This window comes from Hemiscyllium ocellatum, chromosome 43 (genome assembly GCF_020745735.1).
Source record: "Hemiscyllium ocellatum isolate sHemOce1 chromosome 43, sHemOce1.pat.X.cur, whole genome shotgun sequence".
Taxonomy (NCBI): domain Eukaryota; kingdom Metazoa; phylum Chordata; class Chondrichthyes; order Orectolobiformes; family Hemiscylliidae; genus Hemiscyllium; species Hemiscyllium ocellatum.
Window position 1 is genome coordinate 6658409 of NC_083443.1, and position 12758 is coordinate 6671166.

General features: G+C 44.0%; 1 protein-coding gene across 1 annotated transcript in view; it reads right to left on the reverse strand.

Moving 5' to 3' along the window:
* Positions 1–12758, reverse strand: part of LOC132835067 (tolloid-like protein 2) — a 247795-nt gene that overhangs the window by 175062 nt on the left and 59975 nt on the right. Inside the window, exons 3-4 of the mRNA XM_060854339.1 lie at positions 7162–7305; positions 5602–5719 (exon numbers count right to left, since the gene is read on the reverse strand). Coding sequence (XP_060710322.1) covers positions 5602–5719; positions 7162–7305 — 262 coding nt within the window. The remainder of the gene's footprint in view (positions 1–5601; positions 5720–7161; positions 7306–12758) is intronic.

Genomic DNA, 12758 nt, shown 5'->3' on the forward strand with positions numbered 1-12758 from the left:
TTGGAAGGACAGAGGGAGAAATCCCCTGCTTTTCAAATTAGTACCACAGGACCTTTTACCGAACCTGTAGGGATGGGGCAGCTCTATACCAGCGTTTTGCTGCAGTTCCAATCTGGTTCATACCCAACACTGCAGCTTCACCCCACAGCCTGGCATCTCAGAGTTCAGCTGCCAACTGCAGCAAGTGGGCAAGGATGCAATCTGAGCAAGGTCTCTGTCTGTACAAAGCAGTTTGGCAAACTATCCATCCAGCCATTCTGGGAGTGGTCCGAATGGGATTCATTCTTCACTCATTCATGGGGTGTGTTTTACAAAATTATACTTTGATATTTTTGTTTTAAAAAGAGTAAAGCAAGTTCTGCAGCAGTACATTGTGACCATACAGTGTCTAGCACTTTGAGGTTCTGCAATCCAAGTGCAATGACATGTCATATTTATAATGAGGGGTTCACGATGAGGGATGTTTAGTCCATCCTTCACCTTAGTGTATATAATGGCAGGACTTTCAGCAATGCAGTTCTGCCGCGAGTGCCCTAAGCTTTCAGTCCTTCAGTCAGTATTCCTGGATTTTGGAATGTGCCAGGCTGAAAGTAAGTCAAAGTTGACTCATTGCAAAGAACAAAGAACAAAGAAAATTTACAGCCCAGGAAGAGGCCCTTCGGCCATCCAAGACTGAGCCGATCCAAATCCTCTGTCTAAACCTGTCTCCCAATTCCTAAGCATCTGTATCCCTCTGCTGCCCACCTACTCATGCATCTGTCCAGACGCATCTTAAATGAATCTACCATGCCTGCCTCTACTACCTCTGCTGGCAACGTGTTCCAGGCACCTACCACCCCCTGTGTAAAGTATTTACCGCATGTCTCCCCCTTAAACGTTTCACCTCTCACCTTGAAAGCATGACCTCTCGTTATTGAATCCTTCACCCTGGGAAAAAGCTTATCTCTATCTACCCTGTCTATACCCTTTGTGATTTTGTAGACCTCAATCAGGTCCAACCTCAATTTCCTTTTTTCTAATGAAAACAATCCTAACCTCCTCAACTTCTCTTCATAGCTAGCACCTTCCATACCAGGCAACATCCTCATAAACATTCTCTGCACCCTCTCCAAAGCATTCACATCCTTTTAGTAATGTAGTGACCAGAACGAAACACGGTATTGTACAATGTTAACATGACCTGCCAGCTCTTATACTCAATGCCCCGTCTGAAGAAGGCAAGCATACTATATGCCTTCTTGACCACTTTATCCACCTGTGCAGCAACCTTCAGGGTACAATGGACCTGAACTCCCAGATCTCTCTGCTCATCAACTTTTCCCAAGGCTCTTCTATTTACTGCATAATTCGCTCTAGAATTAAACTTCCCAAAATGCATTACCTCACATTTGTCTGGATTGAACTCCATCTGTCACTTCTCCGCACAACTCTCCAGTCTATCTATATCCTCCTCGTATTCTTTGACAGTCCCTTATGCTTTCTGCTACTCCACCAATCTTCGTGTCATCTGCAAACTTGCTGATCATACCAAAGTGCCCTTTTCCAGATCATTTATGTACATCACAAGCAATGGCAGGGAAATTTGTTAGAGCTGCTCGGGAGGATTTAAACTAGTAAGGTGGAGGGGCAGACCCAGGGAGATAGTGAGGAAAGAGATCAATCTGAGACTGGTACAGTTGAGAACAGAAGCAAGTCAAACAGTCAGGGCAGGCAGGGACAAGGTAGGACTAATAAATTAAACCGCATTTATTTCAATGCAAGGGGCCTAACAGGGAAGGCAGATGAACTCAGGGCATGGTTAGGAACATGGGACTGGGATATCATAGCAATTACAGAAACATGGCTCAGGGATAGGCAGGACTGGCAGCTTAATGTGCCAGGTTAATTCTAGAGGAAGGATAGAAAGGGAGGCAAGAGAGGAGGGGGAGTGACATTTTTGATAAGGGATAGCATTACAGCTGTGCTGAGGGAGGATATTCCTGGAAATACATCCAGGGAAGTTATTTGGGTGGAACTGAGAAATAAGAAAGGGATGATCACCTTATCAGGATTGTATTATAGATCCCCTAATAGTCAGAGGGAAACTGAGAAACAAACTTGTAAGGAGATCTCAGCTATCTGAAAGAACAATAGGGTGGTTATGGTAGGGGATTTTAACTTTCCAAACATAGACTAGGAGTGCCATAGTGTTAAAGGTTTAGATGGAGAGGAATTTGTTAAGAGCGTACAAGACAATTTTCTGATTCAGTATGTGGATGCACCTAGTAGATAAAGTACAAAATTTGACTTACTCTTGGGAAATAAGGCAGGGCGGGTAGCTTAGGTGTCAGTGGGGGAGCACTTTGGGGCCAGGGACCATAATTCTATTAGATTTAAAATAATGATGGAAACAGATAGACCAGATCTAAAAGTTGAAGTTCTAAATTGGAGAAAGGCCAATTTTGGTGGTATTAGGCAAGAACTTTCAAACGCTGGTTGGAGGCAGATGTTCGCAGGTAAAGGGACGGCTGGAAAATGGGAAGCCTTCAGAAATGAGATATCGAGAATCCAGAAAAAGTATATTCCTGTCAGGGTGAAAGGAAAGGCTGGTAGGTATAGGGAATGCTGGATGACTAAAGAAATTGAGAGGTTGGTTAAGAAAAAGAAGGAAGCATATGTAAGGTAGAGACAGGATAGATCGAGTGAATCCTTAAAAGAGTATAAAGAGTATAAAAGAATATACTTAAGAGGGAAATCAGGAGGGCAAAAAGGGGGCATGAGATAGCTTCGGCAAATAGAGTTAAGGAGAATCCAAAGGGTTTTTACAAATACTTTAAGGACAAAAGGGTAACTAGGGAGAGAATAGGGCCCCTCAAAGATCAGCAAGGTGGCCTTTGTGTGGAGCCACAGAAAATGGGGGAGATACTAATTGAATATTTTGCATCAGTATTTACAGTGGAAAAGGATATGGAAGATATACACTTTAGGGAAATAGATGGTGACATCTTGCAAAATGTCCAGATTACAGAGGAGGAAGTGCTGGATATCTTGAAATGGGTAAAGCTGGATAAATCCCCACGACCTGATCAGGTGTACCTGAGAACTCTGAGGGAAGTTAGAGAAGTGATTGCTGGGCCTCTTGCTGAGATATTTTTTATCATCGATAGTCACAGGTGAGGTGCTGGAAGACTGGAGGTTGGCTAACATGGTGCCACTGTTTAAGAAGGGTGTTAAGGATAAGCCAGGGCACCATAGACCCTGACGTCGGTGGTGGGCAAGTGGTTGGAGAGAATCCTGAGGGACAGGATCTACACATATTTGGAAAGACAAGGACTGATTAGGGTTTGTCAATGTGGCTTTGTGCATGGGAAACCATGTCTTACAAACTTGATTGAGTCTTTTTGAAGAAGTAACAAAGAGGATTGATGAGGTCAGAATGGTAGATGTGATCTATATGGACTTCAGTAAGGCATTCGACAAGGTTCCCCATGGGAGACTGATTAGCAAGGTTAGATCCCATGGAATACAGGGAGAACTAGCCACTTGGATACAGAACTGGCTCTAAAGTAGAAGACAGAGGGTGGTGGTGGAGGCTTGTTTTTCAGACTGGAGGCCTGTGACCAGTGGAGTGCCACAAGGTGCTGGGTCCTCTACTTTTTGTCATTTACATAAATGATTTGGATGCAAGCATAAGAGGTACAGTTAGTAAGTTTGCAGATGACACCAAAATTGGAGGTGTAGTGGACAGCAAAGAGGGTTCCCTCAGATTACAACAGGATCTTGACCAGATGGGCAAATGGGCTGAGAAGTGACAGATGGAATTTAATTCAGATAAGTGTGAGGTGCTGCATTTTGGGAAAGCAAATCTTAGCAGGACTTATACACTTAATGGTAAGGTCCTAGGGAGTGTTGCTGAACAAAGAGACCTTCGAGTGCAGGTTCATAGCTCCTTGAAAGCGGAGTCGCAGGTCGATAGGATAGTGAAGAAGGCGTTTGGTATACTTTCCTTTATTGGTCAGAGTATTGAGTACAGGAGTTGGGAGGTCATGTTGCAGCTGTACAGGACATTGGTTAGGCCATTGTTGGAATATTGCATGCAATTCTGGTCTCCCTCCTATCAGAAAGAGGTTGTGTAACTTGAAAGGGTTCAGAAAAGATTTACAAGGATGTTGCCAGGGTTGGAGGATTGGAGCTATAGGGAGAGGCTGAACAGGCTGGGGCTGTTTTCCCTGGAGTGTCGGAGGCTGGGGGATGACCTTATAGAGGTTGACAAAATTATGAGGGGCATGGATAGGGTAAATAGGCAAAGTCATTTTCCTGTGGTGGGGGAGTCCAGAACTAGAGGGCATAGGTTTAGGGTGAGAGGGGAAAGATATAAAAGAGACCTAAGGTGCAACTTTTACACACAGAGAGTGGTATGGGTATGGAAAGAGCTGCCAGAGGATGTGGTGGAGGCTGATACAATTACAACATTTAAGAGGCATTTGGATGAGTATATGAATAGGAAGGGTTTGGAGGGATATGGGCCGGGTGCTGGCAGGTGGGACTAGATTGGGTTGGGGTGTCTGATCGGCATGGACGGGTTGGACCGAAGGGCCTGTTTCCATGCTGTACATCTCTATGACTCTATAACAGTGGCCCCAGCACTGATCCCTGTGGAACACCGCTGGTCACCTTTCTCCATTTCGAGAAATTCCCTTCAACTTCTACTATCTGTCTCCTGTTGCTCAACCAGTTCTTTATCCACCTAGCTAGAACAGCCTGCACACAATGTGGCTTCACTTTCTCCATTAGTTTACCACGGGGAACCTTATCAAATGCCTCACTACACTAAAAGATCAGTAAGTTTTATGAAAATTAAAGCATGTCTTTCACTAAGTCCATGGTGTCCCAGGTGCAGTGGAGGTTTATCTCCATTTACATCCCTGGAACAGCTACTAGAGCACAGAGTCAAGTGTCGCATTGACAAAAACCACTGAACCTTTCCGCAGACCTTTGCCAAGCACATTTCAGAAGGAGAAGTATGACAGTCTCTTCCTTCCCCACTACAGCCACCTCAAGGTGAGGAGGAAGTGAGATTGTGGGCACACAGGAAGGAGCTCTTTGGCCTCTCTCACCATCAGCTAAGTTGCATCTTGGCGCTGGATTGAACGTTCTGGCAAATGACTGACTGTTTTCTCAGGGATCCGTCTGACTGGATATACCGTCTCCTTTTCCGACTGCACCTCAAGATGAGCTAGTGGCTTCATGGTAACTAATAACCCAGAGGCTTATGAACACGAGCTTGAATCCCATTGTAACTAGCTAGTGGAGTTTCAATTCAGATTATAAGTCTGAAATTACAAAACTTGGTAAAAATGACCACAAAACTGTCATCAATTTTTTTTAAAGATCCCATCTGGTTGTCTACTGCCCTTACCTGTTATGGCTTACTTCTGACACCAGACCAATAGCAATGGTCAAGCAAGGCTCTCAGCTCAAGGGTAATTAAGGAGGGGCCACAAATGCTGGCCTCACCACTGATGTCCACATCCCATGAAAGCAAAGAAAAATTCCTTGCACACTACTGGTCATTATGTCCTTAATCTTATTCTTTATAAACATCTGACTAAGTTTACTTACCCGCACGGCCGATAGGTAAAAACGACAAAACTTTCTTCATTGGTTCGCTCCACAAACGTGACACAGGTGAACTTCTCCCAGTGTCTCATGGCTTGTTTAAATATAGCTCTCTGGGTTCCTGAAACATTTCAAACAAAACAACCATTTAGTCCAGGCTACATACACAGCAAACAGTCAAATCAATGACATCCCATCACAGTGAACTCCTCAGTTAGAGAGTACGCTGCACCTTTGATTGGAGAGTACGACCACCTTTGACGAGTGGCCCTGTCTGCCCAATTGTGCTCCTGAGCACTATTCTAACTGTTGAAGATTCAGAAACTGAGTTTGTAAACCATCCTATCACTGTGTGTACACCATACAAGCCTCATGTTAATAACATTGCTGTCACCCATAGAACCATCAAATTAATCCAGTATGGAAACAGGCCCTTCAGCCCAACAAGTCCGCACAGACCCTCTGAAGAGTAACCCACCCAGAATGGTTCTCCTACCCTACTACTCTACATTTTACCCCTGACTAATGCACCTAACCTACACATCCCTGAACACTATGGGGCAATTTAGCATGGCCAATTTACCTAACCTGCACATCTTTGGGCTGAGAGAGGAAACCGGGGCACCTGGAGGAAACCCACTCAGACATGGGTAGAATGTGGAAACACCGCACAAATAGTCGCCCACAGCTGGAATCGAACCCAAGTCCCTGGCGCTGTGAGGCAGCAGTGCTAAACCATTGAGCCACCGTGTCACCCCCTCCTGCCTCTTGATTGTACTGGAGTCCACGTAAATGTTCCAAAATATTCCACTGAGGCAAAAGGCTGGGAATGCCTGAAACTGTCATTTGGAACCTAACTCTAATCCGATCCCAATGCCAAAAGGACTGCTGAAGGACATTGAAGAGGTCATATAAGTGAGGGGGAACAGGCTTCTCTGGCTGAGCATGAGACAACTTGGCAGAGTACAGTGCTGTTTTGTTTGTACAGTACCAAACCACCCTCGGACAAGGGCAGCATGGGATTAGATACAGAGTGAAACTCTCTCTTTGCCGTCTCCGTCAAGAACTCCCAGGATCGGTACAGCACAGTGTAACATACAGACTGAAGCTCCCAATACTCTTTAAACTGGAAGTAAAGGTGCCTCTACATGGTGCCCATCAAAGACTCCCTGGACTGAAACAGCATAATGCTAGATACACAGTAAAGCTCCCACTACTCTTAAATTGAAAGTCACTTTACCTCTACGCTGTCTCCATCACACAGTCTCAGGACGGGGACAGCATGCAATCAGACACAGTGTAAATCTTCCACTACACTGTCGCCATCAAACACTCCCAGGATGGTACAGCATGGTGTTAAATACATAGTAAAGCGCCCACTACTCTTTTGAACTAAACGTGAAGCATCCTCTACACTGTGTATACCAAACATGCCAACAGTTTCCAAAGGTTTCTCTGGTTATGATTAATGCTGACATTAGCAATGAAATAATTCCAATCTAAAACACTCCTGTAGCACTGTATGATTGGAGAAGTCAGACTGTCTGCCTGACTCGCACTGACCAGTGAAGTTTCCTCCGATGACGTAGGGAATAATTCCTCCGGGCCAGATCCGCTCTGGCCTTGATGTGGCAGCCCGTCTGACTCTGCTGCGTGCTGCTGGAGCTCGGGAGCGCTGGTCTCTCTGCTGCACATTGCCCAGGTTTCCTACAAGAACAGGAGCAATCACAGTACTGCAGGAAGTCCATTCACAAGACATGCCATGCTGATAGCATTCACAAGACGCACACTACACAGACAAAGTTAAAAATCACACAACACTAGGTTATAGCCCAACAGGTTTATTTGGAAGCACTAGCTTTCAGAGCATTGCTCTGAAAGAGGTGGATATGTAAGCAGCACTCAGAAAGCTAGTGTTTCCAAATAAACCTATTGGACTATAGCCTGGTGTTGTGTGATTTTTAACTTTGTCCATCCCAGTCCAATACTGACACTCCAAATCATGACTACACAGACAAACACCACATAACAGACACACAATATTACTATTGGCCTGGACCCCTGCCACCTCATCTCCCAATTGACTAGTCACCAGATGATATTACTGCCTGAGATTCTTCTGTTCCTAGTTTAGTCATATCTGGGAACTGGTCTGATGAAGATTGCAAGAAGCTTAGTTTTCAGTAGGTATTCGCTTTTATTTAACATGGTAGCTATAGATTTCAGTAAGAAACATGAGCAGAAGGAAACTAAAGTAAAGTCAAATCATAGTAATATAAAATAATAAAATAAACCAAAGGAAAATAAAATTAATGCAAATGAAATATTACCAGTAAATTTTATAATTATAGTTAATAACAGTTAATCTATAGTTACTCCCAGGGCAATAATTTGTGTTTAGATTATTAGAAGAATAGAACCCCACAGTGTGGAAGCAGATCATTAGGACCATTGAGTACACACAGACCCTCTGAAGAGCATCTCACCCAGACCCATCCCCTAACCTATCACCCTGCACTTCTCATGGCCAACCAACCTAGCCTGCACATCCCTGCAGTGGGAGGAAGCCAAAGCACACCCACGCAGACACAGGGAGAACATCCAAACTCCACACAGACAGTCGCCCAAGACTGGAATCGAACCCAGGTCCCTAGCACTGTACGGCAGCAGTGCTAACCACTGAGCCATTGCACTGCCCCTAACTGCCACTGAATGGCAGTTCAGCTGGGCCAAGTGTACTGCACATCCTGGGGAATGTGTGAAGTCATGTACATGCCGTGCAGCCCAGATAAATGTATCTGCAGGAAGTGTCACCAGCTGGAACTCCAAGTTTCAGAATGTGAGCAGAGGCTGAAGTCACTGTGAATTTCCATGAGGCTGAGGACATAGAAAGCACATACGGGGAAGTGGTCAGACCACAGACTGGAAGTGTACAGAGGGACAGGGAATGGGTGACTACTATACAGTCTAAGTGATCCAGGCAGCGAGTGCAGGAGTCCCCCGAGTCTATTGTGCTTACTAATTGGTATTCCATCTTGGAAACTAGTCAAAACAATGGTTCCTCACAGGAGTGCAGCCAGAACCAGAACCAATCTGTGGCACCAAGTGCTTTTCAGATATAGAGTGGGAGAAGATGAAGAATTGTAGGGTAATAATTGTAGAGAATTCCAAAACTGGGGAATCAGCCAGGCATTTGCATATCGTATCATGACTCCAGGATGGTTCCCCCCCACCGCACCTCCTCCCTGGTTGCAGGGTCAAGGATCTCTCAGAGCAGTGACAGGATATCCATCTGCATAGGGTTGTTTGGGGGGAGGGGGAGTGGGTGCAGTGGAGGCCAGCTAGACGTTCTCATCCACATCGGCACCAACTGTTGAGACTATCACTAGTTTTAGTTTTTCTCATTTTTAGTTTGGGACTATGGATTGCAGTTGAGAATTGAACTCTGAATGACAGCTTTGTACCTGAAAGAGGAGAGGACAAAATTCTGATGTTTGCTGTTAGGAACTGGCCTGGAAAGATAATGCAAATTAATTACTGCTGTCAGAATTCTGTAGATGATTCAGCATCTGCTCAGGGACTGGCACCTGATTAGAAGTTGAATTGATCGATCAAGGGAGGAGCGGTGCAAGTCAGCCAGGGAGAATGTTGAAGGAGGAAGAGAAGTAAAGACAGTCATACAGTCATACAATATGGACACAGACCGTTCGGTCCAAATAGTGCACCAACGGGCTCTGACTGGGGTTTTTTTTTTGGTCAGGAGGCAGCTTTGTTTTGGTAGCTGTTTTTGGTTTTGCTCTGTCTAGTTATTCTCCAGTTATCAACTTGTTAAACCTTCTGAGAAAAGAACACAAGTCTGTAAGAAATAAATTAAAGGTCAAGAGAGATCTGCAGAAGCTGTTGCATTAACCGATGATTTCAGAATTCAAGTCCTGTATGCCTGCAATCCAAACCATAATCCCAGGATTTCACGAAGGCCTAGTATTCATCATTGAAATGGTTACCAAATTGTCAAATTATAATTTTTTAAAACTTATGCCTGAAATATGTCTGTCGATGTGACAGTAGGGGTTTATGATCAAACAAGTTTAGGTCATAAATATTAATTATATTGCTTTGCTGTTCATCTGTGAGCTATTGAAATGATGTTTTTAATAATAAATTGCTAATTATTGTTTAAGTTTTAAACTTGTCGTCCCAGATCTGTAATTTGTAAAGTCTAGGTCAGAACAATTGAGCAATTTTGAGGCCCATTGAATGCTTTAATTTCACTGTGTTGCAAATCCAGTAACAGTAAGGCTGACTTGGCTTGACTTGCTATTCCTATGTCATTACACCAATGAGGAAGAGGGAAGAGGTCCTGAAGGCAGCTTTCAGGGAGTTAGGAAGGAAATGAAAAAGTAGGACCTCAAGGGCACTAATCTAAGGATTACTCCCACTGCCAAGTGATTGAGAGCTTAAAAACAGGAGAATTAATCGATTGAACGTGTGGGTAGAGAACTAGTGTAGGAGGGAGAACATCAGATTTCTAAAGCTTTAGATGCAGTACAATCTGGAGTGGTTACACCATAATGGCATTGGGACTGATAACCTTACAGGGAGATTTGGTGGTTATATTCGGGTGGGTTTAAACTAACTTGTCAGGGGAATGGAAACCCAAATTGGGGGCAGTAAACTTGGCAGCTCTAAGCTAAAATGTTGCGAGGGAGATGGGAAGACAGGAGAAAACACTGCTAAGCATCAAACAGTTTTGAAAGCAGAAAGCTGTCAAAAAGACAAAGTTAAGGGCATTCAACCTACTTTAGTTATGCTATTATGTAACAAAAAGAGGCAAGTTAGTAATCTTGTTGTAAAAGAACCTTTAGGGATGAGTGACCACAATATGACAGAATTTTACGCTGTGTTTAAAAGTGAGTTAGTTCAAACTGAAGTAAGGGTGTTAAATTTGAATAAGGGAAATTGTGAAAACATGTGACACAAAATGGCTGAGCAAGATTGGGAAAATACCTTAAAAGGCATGACTGTACATAGAGCATGGGTAATCTTTAAAGAACTATTACATGGCTCATAGCAACCACACATTCCATCAAAGTGAAAACATTCAAAAAAGGTCAGTCAACAGTGGCTGATAAAGGAACTGAAGGATGCATAAGATTGTAAGAAGAGGCTTATAACATAGCCTTAAATAGCAGCAATTCTGAGAATTATTGCAGTTTGGAAGGAGAGGTCATCTTATTGAAACATTAGATTCTTAAGGGGCTTGACAGGGGTAAATGCTAAGAGGCTATTTTCTATCATGGGAAAGTCTACGATCAGAGGGCATAGTCTCAGAATGAAGGGGCACCAATTTAAGACTGAGATGTTGGAGATTTCTTTTGAAGGTGGTGGGTCTTTGGAACTCTATGACAAAGAGTGACAGCAGAGTCATTGTGTATATTTAATACTGAGATAGATAGGCTCTTGATCAATAGACATATGAAGCATTACGTAGATCTGGGCAAAGGAACTGAGGGTTTGTAGATGACACAAAGCTAAGTGGAGGGACAGGCAGGTTTAAGGAAGTGGGGAGCCTGCAGAAGGACTTAGACAGGCTAGCAGAGTGGACAAAGAAGTGGCAGATGGAATACAATGTGGGAAAGTGTGAGCTAATGCACTTTGGTAAGAGGTCTAGATGATTTTTTAAATGGGGAAAGGCTTCAGAGATCTGAAGCACAAAGAGATTCAGGAGTCCTAGTTCAGGATTCTCTAAAGGTTAACATGCAGGTTCAGTTGGTGGTTCAGAACGCAAATGCAATGTCAGCATTCATTTTAAGAGGTTTAGAATACAAGAGCAGAGATGTACTGCTGAGGCTGTATAAGGCTCTGGTCAGATTGCATTTGGAATATTGCGAGCAGTATTTGGGCCCTGTATCTAAGGAAGGACGTGCTGAAGGAGGTGGTTTAGAGGACTTTTACAAGAATGATCCTGGGGTTGAAGAGCTTTGTCATGTGAGAAGTGATTGAAGATTCTGAGTCTGTACTTCATGGAGTTTGGAAAGATAATGGGGGATCTAGGATTAAAACTTACACAATACTGAGAGGCTTGGACATTATGGAAATAGAGATGATGTTTCCTCAAGTAGGAGTGACAAGGACACAAGAGCACAGCCCCATACTGAAGGGAAGACCCTTTAGAACTGAAATGAGGAGGACTTTCTTCAGCCAGGTGATAGTGATTCTGTGGAATTCATTGCCACAGAAGACTGTGGAGGCCAAGTCATTGATTGTCTTCAAGACAGAGATAGACAGGTTCTTGATTGGAATGGGGATCAAAGGTTACAGGGAGAAGGCAGGACATGGGTTTGAGAAAGTTACCAAACAGGACAACTTGTGGGACAAACGGCATAAGCAACGAGTGATGGATAGAACTAAGCAATCCTACAACCAGCAGAACTAAGTTCTGCTGTCCTACCACATCCTACCACATCATAGTGGTGGACAACTAAACAACTCACTGGAGGAGGAAGCTCCATAAACATTACCATCCTCAATGATGGAAGAGCCAAGCACATCAAAAGATTTACAGCAATCTTCAGCCCAAGTGCCAAGTGGATGATCCATACCAGTCTTCAGCCAATTCAGTTCACTCCATGTGACATGCAGAAATGGTTGGAGACATTGAATACTGCAAAGGCTATGGGCCCTGACAACATTCCAGCAATAACACTGAAGATTTGTGCTCCAGGACTGGCTGTTACCCAAGCCAGCATCTTCCAGTCCAGTTACAACACTGCCACCTACCCAGACACTGTGGAAAATTGCCAGGTATATCTTTACATAAAAAGCAGGACAAATCCAACCTGGCCAGTTACTGCTCCATCAGTTTACTCTCAATCATCAATAAAGTGATGGAGGGTGCTATCAACAGTGTTATCAAGCAGCACCTGCTCAGCGACGCCCAGTTTAGATTAGATTAGATTACTTACAATGTGGAAACAGGCCCTTCGGCCCAACAAGTCCACACCGACCCGCCGAAGCACAACCCTACCCAGACCCCCTATATTTACCACTTACCTAACACTACAGGCAATTTAGCATGGCCAATTCACCTGACCAGCACATCTTTGGACTGTGGGAGGAAACCGGAGCACCCAGAGGAAACCCACGCAGACACGGGGAGA